At 38.3% G+C, this 25,087-nt stretch overlaps 1 protein-coding gene across 1 annotated transcript in view; it reads left to right on the top strand.

The window, feature by feature from the left end:
- The window catches only part of NCKAP5 (NCK associated protein 5), a 347,717-nt gene that overhangs the window by 243,932 nt on the left and 78,698 nt on the right, over positions 1 to 25,087 (top strand). Inside the window, exons 8-10 of the mRNA XM_053982988.1 lie at positions 9,339 to 9,407; positions 15,853 to 15,891; positions 21,070 to 21,189. Of these exons, the coding sequence (XP_053838963.1) occupies positions 9,339 to 9,407; positions 15,853 to 15,891; positions 21,070 to 21,189 (228 nt within the window). The remainder of the gene's footprint in view (positions 1 to 9,338; positions 9,408 to 15,852; positions 15,892 to 21,069; positions 21,190 to 25,087) is intronic.

The raw sequence follows: 25,087 nt of genomic DNA, 5'->3' as shown, positions 1-25,087 counted from the left end.
TTGCCTAATTCTTGCTGTGTGTCTGTAAGAACAAAAGAGAAAAACGTTCAGAGCTCTCAGGAGAAACAGGGTGATGTTTGCAAATAAGAGTTTCATTTCAGCTAGCAAGAAATGAGCAGTAATTTTGTGATTCAGTTATTAGGAGTTGGCTAGTGGCTACAAAACAATTGCTGCACATTATGTGGCATTTGATGCTCTCCATAGCACAGCACCAATACCTGTCCTGCTCCACTTGGCTTCACAACTCCTTAGCTGGGAGGGACAGAAATAACTGAAGCCATCAAGAGAAGTTCATTTTGAAATACCTGGGGAGGTTGACTTATGGATGACTTCTGATGAAGAGAGTGGAATTGCAGGAAACATCGCCTTCAGGAATAACTCAGTGCTCCCATGTAGTTAAATCAGAAAAACTTGTTATAAATTTATGTTGGGAGCTGTGAAACAGGCGACATTAATAGCTTATTGTGGTGGAGAGCTTTGTACTTGAAGTCTTTAAAGGAACAAAGTAAAATGATTCAGCATAGGAGGAGGAAAAGAATATATTTTATTAGGCTTAAAAATACTTTGTGGCAGTATCAATTATATCATCACATAATTTTTAAATCTATTGCATAGTACAACAAAGAAAAGCCATTATTTTTCTCGGAATTCAAATTAAGAGAAGCTCAAGGGTCATTTTTTAAAGTGGAAAACCAGTTGTGTATTTTATTTTTTCCTTTTCAGAAAAACTCATATATGTTTTCTTTGGAAAAAGAAAAAAAAAAATATTTTCCCACTTGCTTTGCAGAGAACTGGTATGAGTTTCCCATCACCCAACCAGTGAATGTGACATTCATGCGAATGGAATCAGTGTTTTCCAGACTGTCAGTTTAAATAATTTTATTTCATAATTACGTTTGTTTGAACTAAATGAACTTAGGATAAATAATTAGGAAAAAATATTTCTTGATAAATATTTAGCATCCACTTTCTCTGAAGTGAGAGCAAAACATCTGTTGTTTTACCTTCCAGTAAGATCCAAAATAATTGGGTGTGGGATACATTTGTGTTGTAGGTTATGCATTAAGTGAGGGGACAAAAAGCAGGAAGGCAGTAAAGTCTGAATATTTTGTTTCTACCATCAGCTCCCATGAGCAAACTCAGTTGTGTAATTTCCTTGGGGGAGTGGAATGGGTAAGTGGGGAGGAGGTTGGTGTTGGTGTCCCTTGAAGATGATGCCAAACTGAACTCCAAATTTTTACTGTTTACTATAATTTCATAGCAGCCCTTCTGTTCAGGTGCATTGAGCAGCCTGGAAGCACCAGTTCAGGCATTAAAGCAATTTTTTTTGCACTGACCTGTGAAATTATATTTTATTTTCAGTCCAATGTTATTAGAGAAAAAACATAGAAAAGCTACTTTAGAGGAGAAGAGCTGCTCTTGATAGATAGAATTTCTAGAAATTAAAAAAAATCCTGAATATACTTTATGTAATCCTTGTCTTCCTGATGCTTAATTTCAAGGTTTTCTACCTGTGAAGGCAGTTTGTCCCCTGGTTTTGTTTTTTTTTTGGTATCCACTTCCCAGTGCCAAGAATGAGCAGTACTATTTCCATATTTTCTCTGAATGTCTCAGAGACAAAATGGGGAAAATAAGAAGTGTTTTCTGCTGGGATAAAGTGGCCCAAACATTAATTTTCATATACAGATTTGAAATGCCCTATTCTTTCCAACCTCCCCTTTAGATGAACCTTGAAGCTTTGTGTGCTACTCAGGTGTGGATAATGAAATCACAGCAAGTACAAAACTGTCACAGTGTCACTGAGCTCATGGTCAAAATTGCCCAGCTTTGAAGGATAACTCATTTACAGAAATTCTGAAGTGGCCTCTGTTATTGCTTGAAAAAACTTGTCTTAAAATACATAAGTTTTCTTCAAGATCTGAAATTTAAAAAAAAAAAAAAGAAAACTAAAAAACTACCTTTTAAAAATCTTTATTTAAAGTGATTGCCATATGTATAATTTCTGAAGGATTCAAAGCCAAAATTTAGCTATTGGTTTCAATGTCACTCCTAAATTTGATAAGTCTCCTCCAAAATGTTTCCTTGCAAAGCAAATATTTTCTTTGAAAGTAACTGCACCAACAGTTTTTTATTGAGCTTCAGCACTGGATTAACAGATAGTCAGTGGTTTTCAACTCACCTTTACTAATTTCAAAGAATTACTATTACAAAGAGTTAGAATTTCCCTTGGCAAGAAAAATGGAAACAAATGCAACTGACTAAATCTGATGTGATTGCCTCCTATAAGAGTTTTCAATGCAAAGATGCTTAGGTATGTGTCACATACAAGTTGATATTAAACACAAAATGCCATTTTGGATTAATCAAGTCCTCACCACTTCCCTTTTTCTGTGTTAATTGTAAGAATCTTAGTTTGACTTAAAATTTCAGGATCTCAGACCTTTTTTCATGGACCAGGGATTTCTATTTCTTTGATAGAAGAAATAACTGCCTGTGAATATTACATGGGGAAGCACAGTAAGTCTGTCAGAGTGAAATGCTCTCAGTTCTTTAGGAGAGCAATTCCATAAGGGAACAAATCACTTAAAACAAGAAGTGGAGGAAGACAGCATGGGATGGGAATCTTGGTGGGGCTTTTGGCTCTCCATGCTTGTGCTTCTGTGCTTTATCAAATGTACATGTGTTATATAGACTATGTCTTTAACTCTAGGAAATACAGTTGTCTGTCTCTGCCTCTTCAGACCTCTTTTACTCCTCATGCTCAAAAAATGTTTTAGATGGGATCATTTGGAAGAATTTTTGGAGGGGGAAAAAGGCATCCTTCATATTTTTAACTCATTTGTACAAAGGCCTCTATTGCCAGTGCTCTGCCAGTGGAAATGTTGAGTCTATTATTATCTCTGTAAATACAGGTAGAATTTGCTGTTTTCTACAATTTGCATGCAGGTAAACATGCAACTCTATTATTGATATATCTGTTAGCAGTAGCCTAGGTGATTATTTGCTTGAAGATAAGCCTGTGCTTATAATGCAGTCTGTTTTGCTGGATCTATTCCTAACCTTCTTAAAATGTCAACTCCAAACATTTCTGTGGTGTCAGAAGGGAAAATGTTGAAGGTTTTAAAGGCTTGTAATTCTTAACTACCTTAGAGTTAACTGAAAGGAAAAAAAAAAAAGACAAATATTGCCATTTTTGAACCAGTTGAGAATTTCTAGCCAAATTTCCCCCCAAATTGGGTGTAAAAAAGGTATTTTACAGAGGAGTTCCCAGGAACATGAGTTTCGCTTTAGTCAGTTTTAGAACACAGTCTCATCAGCAGTGTAAGAATCTCATTTGGTTCTGGTTTGTTGGATTTGTATCCTGAAGTTTGTATATTTATCCAACATAAGTAAATTTGGAGGAATAAATTCTAGTTGCACTCTTCTTTCCAAAGGGAGGCTTCCTCATTTAGGTTGGACACCCATTGCTTCATCTTGTGTGAACTGGGAAATGCTCAGCAGACAGGAAGAACTTTCTGTGGTCATGAGCCCCATCCAGGACTGTGGGTGGGAGTCTCTCCCTGCAAACTGCTACAAATCTGAATAAATTAGCAAGTTTTGTGTTCTGATCTTTGACAGCATGAAATCAACACAAATTCTAAAACTGTTACATAATTTTTGCTGCAAGTTCATGTTTAAATACATGAATCTGCTCATCAATAATTGGTGAGGCATCATAAGAAGCTGCACAGACCTTGGGCTGCTTTTTGTTCACAACATTTAAACCCAAGGGTTTTTTTGTAACCTTAAGTGGTTGGTTACTTGATGTTGAATAAATATCTTCTGATTTCTAGCATACATTAGAAGGTTGTACTGCTTTCTGTGAGTCTACAAACCCATGGGTAGCACAGCTATAGCAGAGCATGTCCTGGGAGATAGACTGCTTTTGAGATTTAATATAGTTTTGTAACAGTAAAGAATTAAGAGAAAACCTTGTTGAAATTGTGAATTGGAAGAATGATCCCCACCAGTGCTGCCCAATGAGGTTTAATGTGGCCTTTTTATAGACATTATAGACATATATAGAATTATAATTGACACTTGTATGGTTCTGTGTTTTATTATTTAACATCACATATCACTTCCATGTCATGTTTTAAGTGAATGGGAATTAAACACTAGCTGAGTATTTCAGATAGAATATGTCAAATGTTTTAAGTGGGGTTAAATATAACAGGCTATTAAAAAATAAAACAGAAAATGATGCTGCTGAGAAGGCTAAGTGTTTTGAAGCAAGGGTGAGAAGCCTGGCTATCATATCACTAATTTGTTCTTTTTGGTGTTTTGCTTTTTTTCTCCCATCTCCACGATCCAGAAGAAATAGTTAAGGCTGGGACATTTAAATAAAAAAGCACTTTATTTAAGTATTATTCCACTAAATTCACTGATTATTTCATCAGTAGGTAACACTGCCCAGTCTCAGTGTCCTGAGGATGTAGGGCCAGGGAGCAGAGCTGTTCAGTAGGGAGATGCTCCATGGTTGCCCAAGCTTTGATCTGTTGTGGAAAAAGTGTAAAGGACAAGGTGGAAACATCCAAATGTTGACAGGTGGCCTTGAGGTGCAGTTCTCATTTTACTCCCAGCAAAGAGCTGTCTTTACTAATATCAAAGGCACTGGAAGGTGGCCAGTGGAAATGCTGTTATAGTGCTGGAATTAAATTAAGGCTTTTGTTGCTACAATTACATTGATTTAAAAGCAAAAATGTAATTTTCAGCTCTTCTGACCAGCATAAGTATGGTGTTAAACTTTTCTCTGACAATTTGTTGGATTAGTCTTTCAAAGGACAAATTCTCTGCATAGCAGGGACAGAAACATGCAAAAAGTTCCCTGTGACCAAAGACACAGAGGTGGTTCAAGTGGCAAACTCTTCCTAGAACAGCAGTTTACCAAAACTGCTCCAAGGACCTAAGGAAAAAATGCAACAGCACCACTTCTTACTTTGCCAACAACGGGGTTTGACCTCTCATGTGCTGTAGGAAGCTGTGACCACAGAAGTATACAAAATCAGAAGCTGGGAGCAGGAAAAAATTGCTGAGTACATTTGAAGTGCTTGGACAGCTCTTAATACACTGCACTGAGCATGACAAATGAATGCCTGTGTAAATCAATAAAGCTTTCTATAAATGGACAAACGGTTTAGTATGAATAACAAAGGAGTGCTCGTGGTAACTGTGGGGTAGCATTCTGCCAGGGATTTTAAAGTTCACTGTCATAACTTTGTTCCTCTTGACCTTTATTGATGATACCTTCAGAGCATGCTGAGCTGCTAACTAGACATACAACCTTTAGCCCTTCATCTCCTGCCCATGACTAGATGATCTTTAAAGGTCCTTTCTGAGCCAAACCAGCCTATGGTTCCATGATCTCCTCTTCCCTTAGTACAGAATGTATATCACTCCTTGCTTGCTTTCTTCCCCCTCCCATCCTTTTGTCTCTGAGACAAAAGTTGAGTGAGGAAAACTATCTTGTACATAATTCTCTTATAGTCGTGCTTCTATTTGTGCATTCTAGTAGAAAATTCAATTAATTTCAATAGTTAATTAATAGTTTTAATTAATTTCATTGTCATTATAAAAGCACAGAGGATTGTCTCTTGAAGCATCAGGTGTGTAGCCTTTTATTAACTTTGAAACCATGCAAACAGCTGTCCCACAGGAGAAAATATCTATGGGAGAGAGAGAATTTAGCTGACTCAAAGAAGTTTTATTGTTACCAGGGCTGTGTTTTTTCATCCTGAGGAAGGAATTAAGATCAATTGACAAAGTCTCTCATAATGACTGTATGTTAGCAGTGGTATCAGTTCAAGGCAGCTTGTTTTGTTAAAGTAGTCTGAACTTTTACCTTTCAAACTCCATCTCACAGTTCAGAGCCATATTGTCTCTAATTCAGGAAGTTGAAGGCTGCTTAGCATTATCCAAGTCATCTTTAAATTTTCCAGTGTTGGGAGAGACTCTATTGCAAAATATTTTCTCTCAAATCAGAATTGGGAGGGACGCCTATTTTGACGTTTTAGGATCCTGGAATCTGTAATGATCCAAAAGCAGCAGGTACTGATATTTCATTTAGTGGTAGTTGTGCCACAGTTACTTTTGGCTGACTGGATGCTGCTGTGCCTTGTGAGCTGTCCCCCAAAAAACAATGTGTGTGCCTGAGGTTCTGGTGGCAGGCTGAGTGCTCCATCTTTGCTGGGCTGCATCACTTTTCATGTTGGCAAGGCTGAGGGACAGAGCGTGATTGTTCATTTCTATGTGTGACATAAAATATACCTAAATTCCTGGAGGGCGGCTATGCCTAAAACTAGGAACTACTACAGAAATCAGTGGCTATCTCAGAAAGTGCTGTTCTCAGGAATCTCAGTTGCTTGTTCTCAGCAAGCTCAGTTTTCCCTGCACAGTCCCCTGCCAGGTCATGGATGGATTAGAACTGGGGTCAGAACTGTCACTGCCCCGGGTGCCTGCAAGTGTGCCTGGAGAAGAGAGGGGGGTCTTCTTCCTGCAGCTTAGCCTTCTCCAAGTGTGGCCTGAAAATAAAAATGGAAATTTAATAGCAGTTTCCTTCAAGGAGATGTACTCTGCTTAACTGGTAAAGGATGCCCAGAATATACAACATGAGAGCAAGGCAGATCCTTTGGAGCAAAAATCGAGCAGCCTTACAATAACATCAAAACCCAGTGATTTCTGTGAAATAAATGAAGGTTTGGATTAGGAGGCAGGGTTTTGAGACTGTAAGTGCTATTACAAATTTTCCAAATGAACACTTTCAGGGGAATGAGGATTATTATCAAGTATTTGGTAGCACTGTGGAGTGGTTTAATATATCAAGTGCTGGTTCTCCCATGTTGTGGGAACTGGCACAGATTCTAAAGCAAAGTCAGTCAAGTGTTCCCTTCTAGTCTAGTCCTCATTACAAGAATGCTAAATAAGTAGGCATGATTTGCTTGGCAATCAAGAAGCACAAAAGTCGAGCTAACATTGAGTGCATCCTTTCACTACAATTTTAAAATCAGTGGTGTGAGAACAGGTTTTATTATATAGATGTTTCCACTGTGCATTGATAAGAGCTGAAATGTAGCATTTATTTATAATGCTGTCAGGTTTAGATTTCTGAATTTTGGTAGCCTGTTTGTAATGGAATAGCTTGCTGAAATCAGAGGTTCAGTGAAGGTCCAGGAAGATTTAGCATTCCATTTTATAGCATTCCAAAACATGGAGTAGGAGAAGCATGGGGAGCTCTCTGTGTATTTCATACAGTACAAGTGTGTGCTGTAGTTCTTTTATAGATTTCTGTGTGTAAGCAGTCTGCTCAAACTATTTTAGGATAAAATCATACAATGTATTTTTATGTTAATAAAAATGAAAATTAAAAATAAAATCCAGAAATATATCAATATGTGTGAGTGGAAGGCTGTGCAGACTAATCCTTTAGTGATTGCTTCAAAACAGTAAGAATTTCTTTTGGATTGCATTTTAGGGGTATATTCATAGAAAAATGACTGAAAATCTTTAACTCAGGAATATTTTTATGTAACAAACATCTCTTTATTTTATCAATCAATCTGCAAGAATATGTCTGTAAAATCAAACTTTGGTCTCTTCAGTCTGGAGGACTATTTACCCTCCAGCTTCTGATTTATTACTGCTGCTTTTGCAGCTTCTTCTACTACTTTGCTTCTTCTGCATCTGCCACTTTTTGCTGCCTCATCTCACCGTGCTCTCTGCAGGATCACCCATAGACTTTTTATGGCCTTATGTTGAACCCATTCATAGGTGACATTGTGAAAATATGATGCAGAGCATTTTACCACCTTTGCTGGCTTTAATTGTACCCTGGAGATAAAGCACAGATTCTCTGCACTTTGCTTATTTAGACTTTTAAATAAGTAAACTCTATATGCCCTTGTTTCTTACCACACTTTTACTCTTCAATCTCTTTCAAGATGCTGGATAATAGTGCATGTTTGATTTTGCTTCCTAGCCTTACATTTATGATTCAGCTGAATTTGAAATTTTTATTAATGAATCAATTTAATAGACTTTGACATTCTTATTTTGTTGATTCATTGACTTTTTTTAACAAGGAAGAGGCAACTGTGCATCATTCAGAGTCTTTCCATAGATCACATTACATTAATTTTCCTCTAAAACTGCAAATGTTAACCGTATCTGTCACTGTTGTTTTGTGTAGCCACAATTCCATTGAAACAGCACTTGTTTAAGTTTTATAGGTTGACAGAAGGTTAAAGTAATGCAAGTACTGTAAATTTCATAATAGTTGTAATTATGGGAAGATATTGATTTTTGTGTTATGGTTATGTGATGGGAAGTTGTGCATGGGAGGCAGAGAGATTTCTAGAGCCAGTTTTGACTCAGAGATTTTTATATATGTTGTTTTAGTTTCTCAGTCTTTAAGAGAAGACTAGTTGAAACTTGCTCTGATGAAACTGCATCACACTTTAGAGATTTTCCTCTTCCCATACTGTAAGAATTCTTAAAGTCAAATAGATATATAGAGAAAAATACTTTAGTTTACTGTGATTTACTTACCAGATTGTGCTATTTTTGAGTTTTCACTATACAAAAATGTGAGCATAATGAAAACTAAAGACAGATGAAGGGCCCTATTGCACAGGAATTTTTATCCTATTTAAAATTACATATGTGGGAGAAAAAAAGTCTGACTTCAAGACTACATTCAGAGGCAGAAAAATACCTCTCACTCTTGAAATAATCAGATTTTTTTTGTAAGTAAAGACTATTAAATTTATCAGGGTCAGTTAAAGGATGTAATAATTCAACAATTAGCTGTAGAATGACCTGTGCATGTGGGGTTCCCCACTGCAGAACCAGGCTTGAGAGAGGCTGCCACAGTTAAAACTTTACATGATGTTGGCCTTTGTTTCCCTGTGATACTGGCTGCCTGTTTGTGTCCAAGTGGTTCTCAGGTAGCAAGTTCCCTCTAAACAGAAAAGGGGGAGGAAGAGAAGAAGATACATCAATATCTTTTATAGTGGTTCATTGCAAACTCTATTGCACCTGACAAGGTGAGATGGTGGACATACATGGAATATCTGCTATGATATTGTTCTAAATTTTAATGCAGGGTGTGAATAATCTCATAAATGACTGTCACTTCTGGTTTTACTCAAAGCACCAACCTGCAGCAAAATAAATTGCACTTATTCTGGATCTTGAAGAAGTACAGTAGGTAAGCCCTCTGAGGATTTTTATGAATTGTCATGTGGTGAAAGATATTCTTTGCTAAATTTACATATTTACTTATTTATTCCATTTTACTCTAGGCAGAGAATTCAGCACTGGCTCTGGAAAATGAAAATCAGAGAGAACAGTATGAAAGATGTCTCGATGAGGTAAGGTAGATAAAAAGGTTGTTCTTACCTGCTACTATAATTAAATTAATACAAATTAATCTCCCCCTCTCTTAGAAGGTTGACATTGTTCTGCAATTTTTGTATTACCTCATTCTAATTAATTCCAAGAACGTGTGTCTGGCAGTCAAAGGTGTTGTTCTCCATGACCTCTGCTGTAAATCCTGTTTTGACCACAGCTCTTCAATGAAAAGCTGATACCCTTGTGACCAATGCATAAACTGGCTTGCTTTCATGAGGAAGAGGAGATTACAATTTGCCTGTCAGGTGCTGTGCACTCCTTTTCTGTCAAGTGGATCACATGTGCCCATGGCTTCTCCCATCAGGAATCCCTCAGGTTTCCCATGTGATACATTCCATAACCCTGGAGTTGAGTCTCTCAGCTCCCCCTTAGGGTTACATACACAGCTTTTAATGCTGCTTTTTTTTGTTTGTTTTGTTTGTTTGTTTGTTTGTTTTTTTCCCCCTAGCTGCTGGCTAGATCAGAGCTTCCAGTTACAGCTGGAATATAATTCACCCCTCACTTTCTGTCCAAGCACTCCAGCCATGCCTTCATTCCAGAAGTGCCTACTGTCTCCTGTTGCAGGGAGCTTTCTCCACACAAGTACTGATGCTCACTTGTTCCTCCCAATAAGGCTTTCCAACATGCCTCAAGAGTTTAAAGCAGTTTGAAAGCTCTTAGTGGCTCCAGGAGTTGCTTGGTAGAAATCATTTACCCATTCCATAATAAGGATGTGTCATGGCATAAGTAATTAGCTGACATGCAAACAAAACAAGAACCCCAGGTGTACCTTGGAGAAAAGAGTGCGTGAGCAAGCAAACCACTCAGGGCAGATGACAATTCCAGTCTTCACTGCAGCTTTTTACATTTTTAATTGGCATTTGCTGAAGTGTTAGAAGGCTGAGCAATATGGCTCTGGTACAAGAAACCTGCAGTTTAGTGCAGATTTTCATCAGCAAATCCTCTCTTTTGCCACTGTGGCAGATTTTTGTCAGGGAATTTGCAGATACACCTTCCCCCTGGGTCATGCTCTGGGGTACAGCAGAGCCTTTGTCTGCAGTGGCCTGAGTCACTCCCAGTGCACACTCAAACCATGCATGGATATCTTGGTGATAAGGATGAAATTACCATATAATTGCTAACTTCATTTTAAATTACAGAGCCTGACTTAAAATTGTTTCCTGATTGTCTAGGACAAAATCTGCTTATATAATTAGTTTTGGAAATGAGTGAAGCACTGTAAATGTCCCTTTCAGCAAAACACTCCATGCAGATTATAAGGACAGAAAACATGCTTTTATTCTGTTTGCAGTAAGATGGTGGATTTCTGACCCAGGATTTTTTTTCACACACTGTTTCAGTTTAAAGATCATAGAATTAAATCAAACTATGCTCTGAACTTCATTATCTTCAACATTATGTTGGCTGTTTTCAGTTTCTTCTGTATTACCACAGCTGTGTCCATCTTCTCTCACTGTGTTAACTTTTCCAGGAGAAAGTGCTTCTCACCACCTGTGGGTTTGGGCTTCTCTGGTTTTTTGCTCCTTTTTTGTGTGTTTCACAGTACTTTGGCATAGGCACTGTAACCAGCATTGTTTCAGCTGACACAAGCTTGGACCTAATGCCTTCTGGTCACTGGGGTGAAGAAGTTGTTGCCCATGACTGAGGCAAGAAAACCTCATTTAATAGTTGCAAATTTGGCAGGAGTCCTGGGTCAGTGTCCACCTGAGCACGTTTCTTTGATGGAGCTGCACAGGAAATCACACATCCTCACCCTCTTTCCTTAGAGTAACAAAAAAGAGAATAGGAGATGAGACAGAAATTTAATTAGCTAATAACAAAAACTCCTTTCCAGACAGGATTGTTATTGGAGATCTTAAGCAAATAAAATATTTTCCATAAAGATTTTTTTTAAACTAAAAATATTTGAAAATATTTCCACTGTAAAATTTCTTAAGGGCTTTAAGTCTGATGATTACTCTGTTTGTAGCTCATCTTACACCAGCCCCTCTTCTTGAAAGTGAGAATTTCTTCAGCCCTTCCCTGGTCTGGCTCTCAGAACCCTTCAGTGTTTTTAGGAGCAGATGTATTTCAGGAGCAGCCGTGTATCTGTGTGTGCTGCAGCCCCACGTTGCCTCAGGGGCACCTGGCAGGTTTGGAGTGAGGAGCAGAGCTGTTCCTGGGAACACAGGGCTGTGATCACACCCCAACCTGAGACAGCTGAGCCTGCCACTGAAACATGGGAATGTCTACTACAACCATGATTTAAATTTTTAAAATTTTGCCTCTGTAGTCAAATTAGTTGTGAGTGCAATGAACTTCTCCTGGGCTGATGCACAAGGAGTGCTTCCCTCCCAAGCCACCACCTGGACATCCTGGCTGTTCTGTGTCTGGGAGGCTTGACAGGCCCTTGAGGAATTGAAGGCTGAGAACATAATTTGATAACTATTGAGAGAATGCTGCCATCTCTCACTCATCACTCAGCAGCCTCAGATTGCAGCTCCTCTCCCCTGGGCACAGGCAGACTCAAGCACCATTTAACCTGGCCATCCTGGCAGTGTGACCTGCGTGGTCCCTCAGGGTCACAGCCAAGTGACACTTCCTATGCACAGCGTGCTCTCTGCTCAGCTCTTGGTGGCCATTAAGCTGAATATGAAGGAAGTAAAAATAGCCACTGTGATTTTTCTGTCTGTAGTAAAGAGATACCAGAGCTGAGTTTTTAAAGCTATGTTTGCCATTATTTTCTCTCATTTTTCCTTTTTTTTTTCTTAAATCAGTTATTTTACATAGTATTTTTCTTTCGTATAATGTCCTACATTTAATATTGTATAAATGCCTGCAACTGTGACATAAAAATGCACGCTCTGTAATCATTTTCATGGTAAAATTCAATGAAACTCAAATGTTCAGAGAGATTAAATCTGAAAAGCATATGGGTCAAGCTGAGCAGAGTCCTTTATGAATTTTAACAATTATTCACTGATTTTAAAATAATTGTTCATCTCTGAAGTGTAAATGTAAAAAGCTTGGAACAGTATTTGGAAAAAGATGTCATTGAAAAGTTCCAGTACTTGATAAATAAGAAAAGAGCTTATTTAAATTCAGACATACTCCATAAATGTATCTTTCTGTTGCTGGAAAATATAATGCAAAACCCAGGATTGTCTTCCTGTACCTTTGGGCTTTGAGGTTAACATGCTTAATCCCAGTTTCCTATTGTAGAATTCAGCTGTCAGTTTATTGGTAGGTGGCAGTGTCATGGTTATTCACATCACTGTGCCAGCTGAGATTTCTGTCAAAGCTTCACCACATTCACATGCAGGAAATTATGCAACTTAGGGTAGTTGATATTTTTGCTGATGTTTTAAGAATTAACTAATCAAAAATGCAGAGTTATCTTTAAAAAGGCATTCTGTTTTTAAAATTTGAATAAAAGATAAATCTTTTATTTTAGTACACTTGAAATGTCTTTGTGCATATGGAATTATACATTAAAGGCAGCTGTGTAAAATCTCAGTACTTGTAAAAGGCATAACAGATGTTGCATTAGGGTCTCTTTTCTTTGATTCATTCTTTTTATACCTTTTCTATTAAGACCACGTTATGACATATATTTGTAAACATAATTGCCTAAGGAAAAAGTAAAGATGGATCTTTTATCTCTTTTATTGCAATCCAGAAAAGGAAACATCACCTAAAGATCTTGGCTATTAAGTTCAGAGGAAAGGCAGGTAGTGTGAAAGCAAGGAGTGTCACCTTCTGCAGAACAGCAGACCAAGAAACCAGCCAGCTCTGTTCTATTCCTTGTTTCACCTTGATTAACTGCAGTTATCACAGGTCAAGTACTTTTACAGCCTGATTTTTACTGGGACTGAGCCACAGTTATGTCTCATCTAAGTGAGAATTTCACATTTTCTGCGCCTCAGAAGTCAATTCCTCTGCCTTCAATGATCTCAGTTACCACAGTTTTTGGTAGCTGTGACTATCAGTTTTGTGGAGCTGGTTCATGGTGTTCATTCACATCCATGGTGTCTCCTGATACCTGTAAATTAAAATGAAGTAGACTGTTGAGTTTAGCAGCTTATTTCCATATGCTGTAGGAGTAGAATGGCAACCTCATTTGAAATGCAAGCATTTGGCTATGATTCCACTTATTGAGTGCTAAATTAATTTTAGAAACTGCAGAACATTTCACTGAAGGCTTCCCACCTCTGTTCCTGCTGAATACCAAAAATACAGACCTGAAAATCTTGAATGGTAATAACACAGTTTGCCAAGTTGCTAGATAATAGAAAAAAATAGCCACATTTTTCTAAAGGACCTGGTTACATATCTTTCTTATTGAGTTCCATAGGAGCTATGGATCACTGGCAGGTACTTCCATTTAGATGCCTCTCTTCACTCAAAAGCTGGAAAGTTTGTCATAAATGCATCAGCAGGTTCAGTTTTTTCCCCTTTGGAATATCATGCCATTTACACTCCTCGGTACAATATGTAAAGCTGTAGGAGTCATTTTGTAGGCTATGCTGTTGTGAGTGACTAGTGCACACTTCACAGAACCTTTTAGTTCTTCCTTGGTAAAGTAACTCTGTGTCAGAAAGTGAAGAAATAATGTATTCACTATGGTTTGTTCAATTTTCAGGTAGAGCAAACAGACCTTGAAGTACCTGCCAGAAGGAGCAGTGTTGGATAGAGAGCCTGAGAGCCTGCAGGGCAAGGCACATGGGCTTTCAAACCCTAGCATGTTTACTTCTGTTGGTTATTACTGTTCTAATATTAGTCTGTGTCTTCTGTTAAATCAGGTATAGAGCTATTCTTTCGGAGCGTTGTTCCACAGGCTCCCCAAAGTTAGGGACTGGCTTGGAAAAAAAATTTTATACTAGGCAATTTTATGAATATGAATTAAATGTAGCTTTTGTATCTAGCAAAACTAAATTATTTGCAGAAGTGAATTAGCTTCTCCAGCTCTTTGCTCCCCACTGAGTTTACGTCAGTGTTGGTGGGGGTTTTATTTAATTTGTCAAGAGTAACAAGAATCAATGCAGATTATTTAGTGATACCTGCATAAATTTTACTGTAATTTCTGTAAACCAAAACCAAATCAAAAATCTCTTTTTTCTAAGAGACACATCTCTACTTGCTCTGCCTAAATGTAGGAACAAAACTGATAAGTCAGTACATAGTGTGATAACATGTGCATATATGGTGTTGAACCTTCAAGTTAGCACCAACAGAAAATCTTACCTCAGTCTTTCTTTCTCTCCCTCCTTCTTCCACCTCACTGCCCCTATCCTTGCTGGTAAATATAAATTAGAAAGGATGTATAAGATAAATAACTTCAAAAATTCCCTGTTGAATATATAGTTCTACTAATCAATGGTGTGTAATCTCATTCAAGTCAATTATGCTATGTGGGGTGAATCCTTCCAACCACATTTCGATGACAGTAGGTACTTTAATTTTCTGTGGCACTTTATGGTTCCTGCTTGTCATGATAGATGTACCATTTTGTCAATATTTAATCAAGAAACAATTAAACTTCATGAAAACACTCGGGCCTTCATCCTTGGCTGGTAAAAATCCGCTCTAGTGAATGCAGTCAATCCATGCTGATGCACACCAGCTGCATCTAGAACTGTGGGAGTTTAATCTACTGCAATGAAAAGACAACAGAAGTTGACCAAATGCCCCTCATGTCATGCTGCAATTGATACAGTGCACATTTGCTTATAATGAGGACTAGCACAGAAGTAGTTGATGTGAATTTCATGTATTCTTACTGGTATTATCTGATAAAAATAAAGAAAATGCTAGAAATGGTGGTGGTTGTAGATGGGAGGGGGAATATAAAGCCACTGGCAACTGTGAAACCAATACAGTGAATGTTTATAACAGTCTTTTCACTCACTCTGGTCAGATCTGTCCTTAACACTTTGGGGTCCACATTGGGTGCCAAAAAAGGACTGTCATGGTTTTAAGCCCTAATGGAGATTAAGCACCACACAGCTGCTTGCTCAGATCCAATAGAATGGAGGAAAGAATCAGCATAAAACCTTCCTGGCAACTCCCCCAGTTTATATCACATGACATTCTGCGGTGTGGATTTTCCCATTGGCCAGTTTGGGTCACCTGTCCCAGCAATGCTTCCTCCCAGTTTCTTTTGTGAACATCCTCACTGGCAGAGCATGAGACAAGATTAAAAAAATGGTCCTTGACTCAGGATAAACACAACTTAGCAAAAAACCAAAACATCAGTGTGTTATCAACACCATTCTCATTCTGAATCCAAAGCACAGCACTGTAACAGCTACTGAGAGGAAATAGGAAATAAACCCTGCCCTAGCTGAAAGCAGGACAGGCCACAGAAGAAGGTATTGTTATGCATACACACACATGATAACATATGTAAATTCTTTACTTTTTCAGGTGGCTAATCAGGTTGTTCAGGCTCTACTTACTCAAAAGGTAAGTTGTCATTTCGGTATTTTCAGTGTAACTTAAAGCTTGCAGATGTTCATTGTTTATTTGAGAGATATGTATATATTCTTAAATAGTATACATTTTTAAACTATGTTCACACATTCAGTAAGCAGGGGAAGTACTGCACAGAAAAAACACTTGTAGGATAATTGCAAACCTGGCACAATGAAAAGATTCACTGTGACTTCTACAGAGATCTGAAGTCATGTCTGAAGTGGTCTTTGAGTTAAACATGATTCCATGATTTCATTTTGTCAGGGAGAGAAAGAGGGAAAGACAAACAAAATATAAAGTTCTATAACAATAAGCTGTGAGTATTTCAATATTCATGGAATGATTCTTTGTGACGTCTAGACCACTTGATGGATGTGGCATTATTAAAATGCTTTGGATCATTTATTTGTAAAAAGATGATTCGGAAAGAGACATAAATGCAGTCTTTTAAAGCAGATAGTGCAAAGGAGAATATAAACTGTCTTGTCTACACTTAATGACAGGACAAGTAATAATGTTCTTAAAATGCAGCAGGAAACACAAAGTTAAAATAATAAAAAAAAAACCTCTTGCCACATGCACAGAAGTGTTCTAGATGCAAATAGTTTTTGAGGACCAGCTCCAAAACCTCCCTTTATGGACATCATTCTGCCCAGCAGGACATCATTCAGAATACTCTCTGCAAAGGGAAGAATGGAGGCAGTGGGGACAGGCTGGGTTGAAAGTGTCATTGCTCATCCCACGATTTTTAGATGCACAACAAAGGTTTTTACTCTGGAAGAGGGATACTGCCTTCCAGCAGTTGGAAGTTGCAGCTCAGAGGTGATTTGTGCAAGCCACAACCTCCAGGGAAGTTTGTCCGGCTGCTGTCTGTCTGTGTTTCTCTGTTTACACGTAGGAGTAGGGTCTGTGCATCATCAGAGGACTGCAGAGCTGTTCTGTGACACCTGCTAGAAATATAACTTGAGGTATTTTCTAAAAAAATCCCAAATACGTGTTTCAATACAGTTTAACTGGAAATTGAGGTATTTTTTCATGTTAATATACACAAAAACCTCATACACATTTTGTATTATAAAACTGTATGTAGTGAAATACTCACCAGAGGGTTAATCTCAATATATTAATCTCTAGTTTGGGAATATTTTGATTGTTTCCCAAATGGAGAGAGGAGCTTGCTGATTTCCTTTGCAAAGGTGTCAGACATTTTGATGACTACATACTTCCTCAGTAATTAATCCTTCCAAACCCATAGGAACCAAGGAGTTCCTAAGGATACAATAAAAAGAGATCCCAATACATTTAATAAAGTGATTTACTTAGGCTTGATGGGATTTAACAGCTGCTTACCTATTACTGAGTAATAACAGCTAATTTAATATCCATAGAAAGAGGAAAGAGGGTACTTTTCTAAATGCTAATGAATATTAACTGTATAGTGCTCCTGACACCGTTCATACAAGTCCTTTTATAAGAAAAGACAGGAACACAATAGTGTACAATAAAGAGGAAATTGCACTCCTCACACCAGTCCCAAAAGGGTAGATATCAGAACCCAAATAGTAGCTGGTAAACAGATAAATCTACCATCATGCAGCTGAGCAGTAAGACAGAGTCAGTCATGCCACAGAGAGATAACACACGTCAGGAGCACAGCAAGACATGGAGAAAAGCTGAGAGCTTTCACAAAAGGGAGAAGAGTGATTTTGTACAGTAGCACACACTCCGTGGGCTTTGCTGTGAATTTGAAATCATCCCTCAAGGACTAATTTTCACTTAAATTAAGTACATGCTGTAATGTAGGGAGTAAAGCGCTGTGTGCTTGCCGGGATGTGGAAGGACTGCGATCCCACTGAGAGATTCTGGTGACACAAATTGAGTGAGCAAAGCTTGAGTGATTTGTCAATGTCACTGAATCCTTGAAATGGAATTACAGTCTTAAACATTCACTTTTCAAGTATGTAATTTGTTACAATACATAGAGAATTTCTCTAACATGAGAGACTTTTTTTTGATGTGACTGGAGAAACTATGTTAAATTGAATTTGTGCTGAGTTAGCCACGCAGCATAATTTCACAATTTTATGTAGCAAAATTCTGTGGATTTCTACCACTTAATAATAGAAAATTTTGCCTCTAGGAAATGTAAGAAGTCAGACATCCAACAAAATTAACTGAGGCAAACCTGTATGCTATAATACTGAAAACATCCATTCTTTCTCCTTCTACCCAAAGACTTCTCATATAGCATGAGCTGATTGGACTGCTGAGAACTGGATTTTTAAATTTTTTTTTTTCCATGTAAGACCTGGATCAGCAGCTTGAAATTTGAGCTAAACCATTCAATTGAATCATTTTGTGACCTGTGTGTCTACTTCTTGTAATCTCCTCCATAGGAGTGTATTCAGGAGATTACTCTTTTTACTCTGGGTTCTATATGAAAGCCATTTCTCCATTTTCATCAATTAAATAAAAAATAAGTTAATTAAGTGTTAATTAAAGCAGAAAGAAGCATGTTCAGAGGAAGAGCAGTGTTTGTCTGGAACTTCTACTGAGGGCATTGGATCCCATTTTGGAGAAGAGCGATTCTAGTTCGCACTGAAGGGATAAAGCAAGACCACAGAGATGCTCAGATATCACTATACTGAAACCCTAGGAGTACTTTAAATATTTGGGATATTGCTACCTTAATAGCTAGTTGTTTGCCCACAGGAGAGGAATTATATGCTTCAGACATTTGATAGTTGTATTAATTGATAATTTTAGGACTGCAAGTTTCTAAACTCAGACTTTATTTTACCAGATTACTGCTACTTTTATGTGCCTCATTTCTCCTCTGGGCTATGTGTGGCATTACCACTGGCAGGGTTTATAGCATCTGGGTGGGTAATCTACTATCTTATATTTCATTTTTTTACAGAAATTCTGAAGTTTGAAACATAAATCTTATGGTTTTAAAACTGTAAGATAGGAAGGTTTGGGGCAGAGGCCTTGCTAAGATTTAATTTTTTTCTACACTGTTAGTTTCTGCGAAACATTTTTCCTGTTCAGTGCCCTTAGTAGTCTTGAAATGTTAAGCACTGTTGTAACAGCCAAGGCTTAGCTTTAAATTCTCTGAGTGTGAAAGACAGATAATGATGGGCCTTGATGCTTGCAGTCTCTATTACTAATAGAGATTCTTGCACAAGACCAGGGATAAGAGGTCTCACTGAGAGGAAACAAAGCTTCAGGGCTTTAGAAATCATCAGCCTCAAGATTTTTTGAGGGTCGTGTTGGAAGGCTCTTGCAATTTCAACTGAACAGCCACTTGACAGCCACCTAAAACAAATGTTATAAAACCATCAGGAGAGAATAACTGCATTCATCCAGTATTCATAAAATCTGATACATATGCATAAAAAGATGTTTACAGTTTTCTGGGAGTCTCAAGATGAACATATTTTATTGTGTGTTCACCTCTTATAACCTCAGTGCTGGTTACAGCAGAGACTAGAGCAACTGTAGGCAAGAATTTAAGCTACATCTGAATACAATTTCCCCCTCTGACTTGTCTTCTCATCAAGCCAGATCATCATGTTGTTAATGGTATTGACAGGACAGCATGTGGGGGTGCTGAGGCATATTTCTGCACCTTCATATGTTGGAAAGTAATATGAGCTAGGCAACACCACAGGGCAGCAAATGTCCTAAATTTAAATAATGGTAAGTATTTTGGAGATATAAATTTAAAAAACAAACAAACCAACCGAGATATGTCTGCAGCTTATTATTTTTACATGTAATCTTTATTAGGAGACTACCTTTCATGGTTTGTGAAAATCTCTTGCCTCAAAATGGGCAGCTGCACAAAATACTGCTGAACAGCTCAGTGTCAGATTCAACACTGTCTCCAAAATCGTCTAACAGAATCCTGAGTTCCTTCAGGTGACCAGGAAAAGCAGGTTTTACACTCAAGGTAGATATAGACAGAGACAGTCAGAGAGATAGATATTATCTGTATTTGAAAGACATTATTGGTTTGACTAGTTTTACATTTCACCTCTGCTTCTAATGGCCAATTTTAAATCTTTTTCATAGAATCATAGACTTGCTTGTATTGGAAAGGACCCTTAAGATCATCGAGTCCAACCACTAACCCAGTGCTGCCAAGCCCACCAAACCACATCCCCAAGTGCCACATCTGCACAGCTTTTAAATCCCTCCAGGGGTGATGACTCCACCACCTGTTCCAATGCTTGACAACCCTTTCCATAAGAAATTTTTCCTACTGTACAATCTAAAGCTCTCCTGGAGGCCATTCCAGAGGCCATTTCCCCTTGTCCTATCAGTTGCTGCTTGGGAGAAGAGACCAGTGCCCATCTGGCTAGAATGTCCTTTGAGGGAGTTGTAGAGAGTGAAAAGAGCCTCTTTTTTTTTTTTCAGGCTAAACACCCCCAGCTCCCTCAGCTGCTCCTCATCACATTTGTGCCCCAGACCTTTCCCCAGCTCCATTGCCCTTCTCTGCACTCACTCCAGCTCCTCAGTGTTGTTCTTTAGTGAGGGGCCCTGAACTGAACACAGCACTTGAGGTGTGGCCTCACCAGTGCCCAGCACAGAGGGAAAATCCCTGCCCTGGTCCTGCTGGCCACACTATTTTCATACAGCCAGGATGCCACTGGCCTTCTTGCCCACTTGGGCACATCCTGGGGTGTCTGGGAAGACACAGCCCATCCACATCAGGCACAGCAATGCTGACTTGGTTGTTCCAGAAAAAGCAAGGAGGGGATCAGATTTCAGAGGAGTACCTTGAAGGCACAGTGCCACTTTGAACTTCTTCCTGGCTTGGTGTAGCTTATGCATTTTACTTAGCTCATGCTTATTACAATATCCATCTATTAATTGCTGCTTCATGCTTTTTGTCAGCTGCAAGATGGAACACATTGCTAGCAAAGTCATTTTTATGCTAACAGAAAACTCTGAAAGGAGGTGCCAGGTAGCTACTGTTCTTCATGACAAGATTTTCTTTAATGTTATAATGGATGATCAAACAACCAGAGAAAATGAAGTAGCACATTTTTCCGATTTATACTACTTTAAAAGTTGTGTGTTTATTTCTTCTTAATATCATTAGAGTTTTTACGTGCTTCTGTTACCTGCTTTCTAATCTTACTGTTTTCCCTTGTGTTGCAGGGTCTGAGGGAGGAATGTATAAAGCTGAAAATGAGAGTTTTTGATCTGGAACAACAGAATCGAACTTTAAGTGTGCTTTTCCAGCAGAAAGTCAAACCAGCTTCTGACCTCCTCCTTCAGGTAGGAAATGGCCTTTGTAGGAAGCAAGCTATGAGCTTGATGTTTCTTAAAATTATAAAATACTTCTTTTCAAGGCTATGTCAGTAAGTGGGAAATGACAGCTGATAGATTTAATATATTAGAAGAATATGTTATCTGTACTCTGATCCCATTGAAACTGAAAATGTGTGCCAGTGTGCTCTGATATTGCCTGGAAATCTGGAGAGAGGAGCACACCTGCAGAGTAACTTACTTTTTTAGATGATTCTTTGCTATGATAAATGGAATGATATGGGTTCATTATCCCTCTGCAGGGGAGAAGCTCATGTTCCTTAACATCCTGCTTGATGGTGAACAGTGTAATTTCCTGTGAGAAGACAGCCCATTTATTTAACTTTTGCCATATGTGATACTGTCCTGGTTTCAGCTAACTTGCAAGGAAGGGTTTAAGTACATCTTCACAGGGTTAGAGTGATTTTTTTTTTTTTGCCAATGTTTTATGGGAGGATATAGCTGAGAAACCAATTGGCTCATGTCTCACTCATTTGCCACTCTGGAATACTAAGAGATGTTTCAGTATCCTTCTTCATTTGGCAAAGTCTGTTCTTGTGAATGAACCCATCTCTTTGTCTTCCTTTTGCAGAAGAATTGCTTTGCAGAAGTTCCAACAAATCTGACCATGAGCTGGGAGAACAGCAAATGAGGACTAATTAGAACTTGCAGGACATGTCAGCTACATAAGTGACATTAAATGTGTATCTTACCTCACTGCTCTGCATCTGTAACTCAGAGGAAAATTTGGCCCTTGCGCTGTTGTCCAACAGCTGCAGGCTGCTGACTCTCCTGCAGAAACACAGTCTGCTCACAACTGATGTTAAAGGCAAGGGAATCTAGCTGAGGGCAACTACTTGTACTTACTGAGGAACTCTAAAGCACAGGCAGCGTGGTGCCAGGTCACCATCACAGGGATCTGGGTGCTTGAGTTTTCCTCAGGCTCTTGTTCTGTCTCTTGATTTTGTGTTGATTTGAGTGTTGCTAAGTCAGGACCTCCTCTATCCTGGTTTCCTGTCTCTCATCCTCTGCTTCCTTTCCTAGTTCATCCTTCATAGACCCCTGTACCGAGATCTGATTTATCTTTATCCATCACAGTTTTGACACATCCACCACAGCATGGGTTTTCCTTGCTCGCTTCTGCTTTTGACAGTCTCATCAGCTGCTCCTTCTTCCTGGATTGGGGTAGTTTTTTCTTTTTCCTGTTTCCAAAGGGTCTGACTCCAGCTGATGTCAGCTTGGGGTTTGATTGCACAGAAGTCACATGCTGCACATGCATTATTACAGATGCAGTTCCTATTCCCAATTCCTTGTGTGGCAACAATAAAACCAGGTTATTCTGGGAATGCTACAGAAGTGTTGGATAGCATCTGAAAAGTGGGATCAACACTTTGACTTGAGATCCTTGAAAGTGGATTGTGCAGCAGTTCTGAAAAAAAGTTGAAAGAGATGAACCTGTACCAGGTGGAAGAAAGAACCAAATGATCTAACACATTTCCCTGAGGGATTCAAATTATTTTACATCATTGTTCTTGCACAGTTTGGCAGGAACAAATGTACATAGATTTTCTTTTCCTCCCTGTTCGCTTGATTTGTCATTATTGGCTGAGGACAAAAGGGAATTAAGTTCATTCAGAGAGTCCAGATCTCCCTGGAGCAAAATTTGCTGCTATGTCTGTTCTCTTGCTCTCAAAAGGTTTTAACTCACTAGGTGAAAAAAAAAAAAAAACAAAAAAAAACCAGAGAACAAGTTGCAGTGTATGTTAGAAAAGGAAGAACTTCTGCTAAAACTCTTCATATGTCCTTTTTTACCAAAAAAAAAAAAAAAAAGTCCAAACCAAACAGGAAATATGTGAGTTTCCAGAATTTTAATTATCCTCTAATTATACTCCAGACTCAAATAAATGGCGTGTAGTCTGTGATCTTGCAGCCTGAGATGCAGCATCTGAAGAAGGATGTTTTCCTAGGACTGAAATTGAGCAAATACTGTTGTGTGCCTGCATAAAATTAAAGAAAAGTTTGCTTTATGTCTTCTTGGAAGTGCACACAGCCCAGATTTAGAGCAGGAGGTAAATATTGGTTTAAATGCGTCACTCTGCAGAAAAGTTATAAATATGTGCTTAAGGACATTCCTGTTTGATCATGACCCCAATCAAGGGAATGGGCAAATTCTGCTAACTGGGGGTGGGGGCATGGGGTGTTTTCACTTTTCCTGCACTCTCTGATACAATACAGTTCAATTTTATTTAATGCTGGTCTCATCTTAAGAGTAGCCACACTCAGTAAAACTACAAATTTTGAAGAATGCCATGTTAGAGGGCACAAGCTAAAAATAAGTAATGTTAGCTAGTTTTTCTGCATATCAGCCTCTGTGATTTCATTGTATATTACCATAAAATTATTCCATATTTGACATGAGGAGACTCTTGTATTACAGAGTAAGCTTATTTTTAAACTGTAAACATTTTGACTTCTCTAACTTCAAGAGAAATATAGATTTCTTTTTTTTTTAAACAAAATTTAATGATAAGTGTAGATTTCACCATTGCCCTAGGTTTTTGTGTGTATGATTGCAAGCAGATAATCCATGATTGATATGTCTTAGATATCAGATCATTCACATCTTTTTTCCAGTGAATGGATTGGTACAAGTGTTTTAAATTTGGCCTGCACACCACACCAATTGCACTGTGTTGGTTTTGCCCGTGCTTCTCACACAGTTCAAAAGAAATACTCATTTTGCTGCCAATTAAAAAAAAAAAAATTAACTTCACATAGTACAGTTTCCATGACTGCCTCAGGAATCCTTCACTGCAGAAAAGGTGTTAAAAGTGTTACTTTGTCATGCATTTACATAAAGTGTAAGTGCTTATGAAGGGCCTAATAGTGTTTTTGAGGCAGGATGTGTTGAGTTTGTGGTTGTGTGTGTTGCCATCTAAGTTCTCTGCTACCAGGAATTTTGGTGTGCTTGCCGTGTGCAGGGAGCTGCTGTGTCACTCCTGTCATGAAAAGATAAGTAATGCAGTCTCTGATGCAAAATTTTAGGAGGCTATAAAGGTAATTCAGGCTTTTTTCTCTTCACCTCTGATACTGTGGAGAGTTTTAAGAGCTACCCTGTCTTTCTGGAGACATTCTTTGGAGCTGAAGTGTGTGATTTACAGAGGCAGTACTGGAATAGATAAATAAGGAGAAGGCTGATTACCTTTTTTCATTATTTTTATTTTATAATACTTAGAAAATCTGTCTGAAACAGCTTTTTTTTAAAACGATGAAGCCTTGGAAAAGTGTTTTGTGTCAGCACCATCTGAGAAAGAGCAATAGTTATAGTTAAAACCTAGCACAAAAGAGCAGATTCTGCCTAAGCAGCCTTCATTTTCCTCTGTTAATGTGGTTGCTAAAAAGATATGAAATTCTGCCTGTCATAGCAAGAGGGATTGGGTAAGAAAGCCAGGAGCTCCATTTTAGTGACCCACCTTGTACTTCATCTGCAAGTGGGACAAAGAGCTGGGGATAACAGTCAGAGATTTAAAAGCGAGTAGAGGAAAACCAATTAGAAGTGAAGAGAGAAATCTGTGGAAGTGATATACAGGAGGATGCTGAAAGGAATAAGACAGGGATCAGGGGTTGCCTTCTTATGAATATCCCATTTTAAATTTTTTTTTATGTCATATAGCTCTGTTTACATAAATTCAAGATGTTTGAGAGATGAATTGTTCCCATGGGAGAAGTCTTGCTTTCACTTTTCACACAGAAAGTTGTTGTCACAGGGTTTTTTTATAAACCATGCAGGATTTTTCATGGAAAGGGATAAAAAAGTGGCAAGTAGCAAAATTTATTGAGTTGATTTATTTGATTAAATAAGTAATAA

This window comes from Vidua macroura, chromosome 7 (assembly GCF_024509145.1).
Source record: "Vidua macroura isolate BioBank_ID:100142 chromosome 7, ASM2450914v1, whole genome shotgun sequence".
Classification (NCBI taxonomy): domain Eukaryota; kingdom Metazoa; phylum Chordata; class Aves; order Passeriformes; family Viduidae; genus Vidua; species Vidua macroura.
The sequence above is the reverse complement of the archived record's forward strand: the minus strand, read 5'-3'. Positions and strand labels throughout refer to the sequence as shown.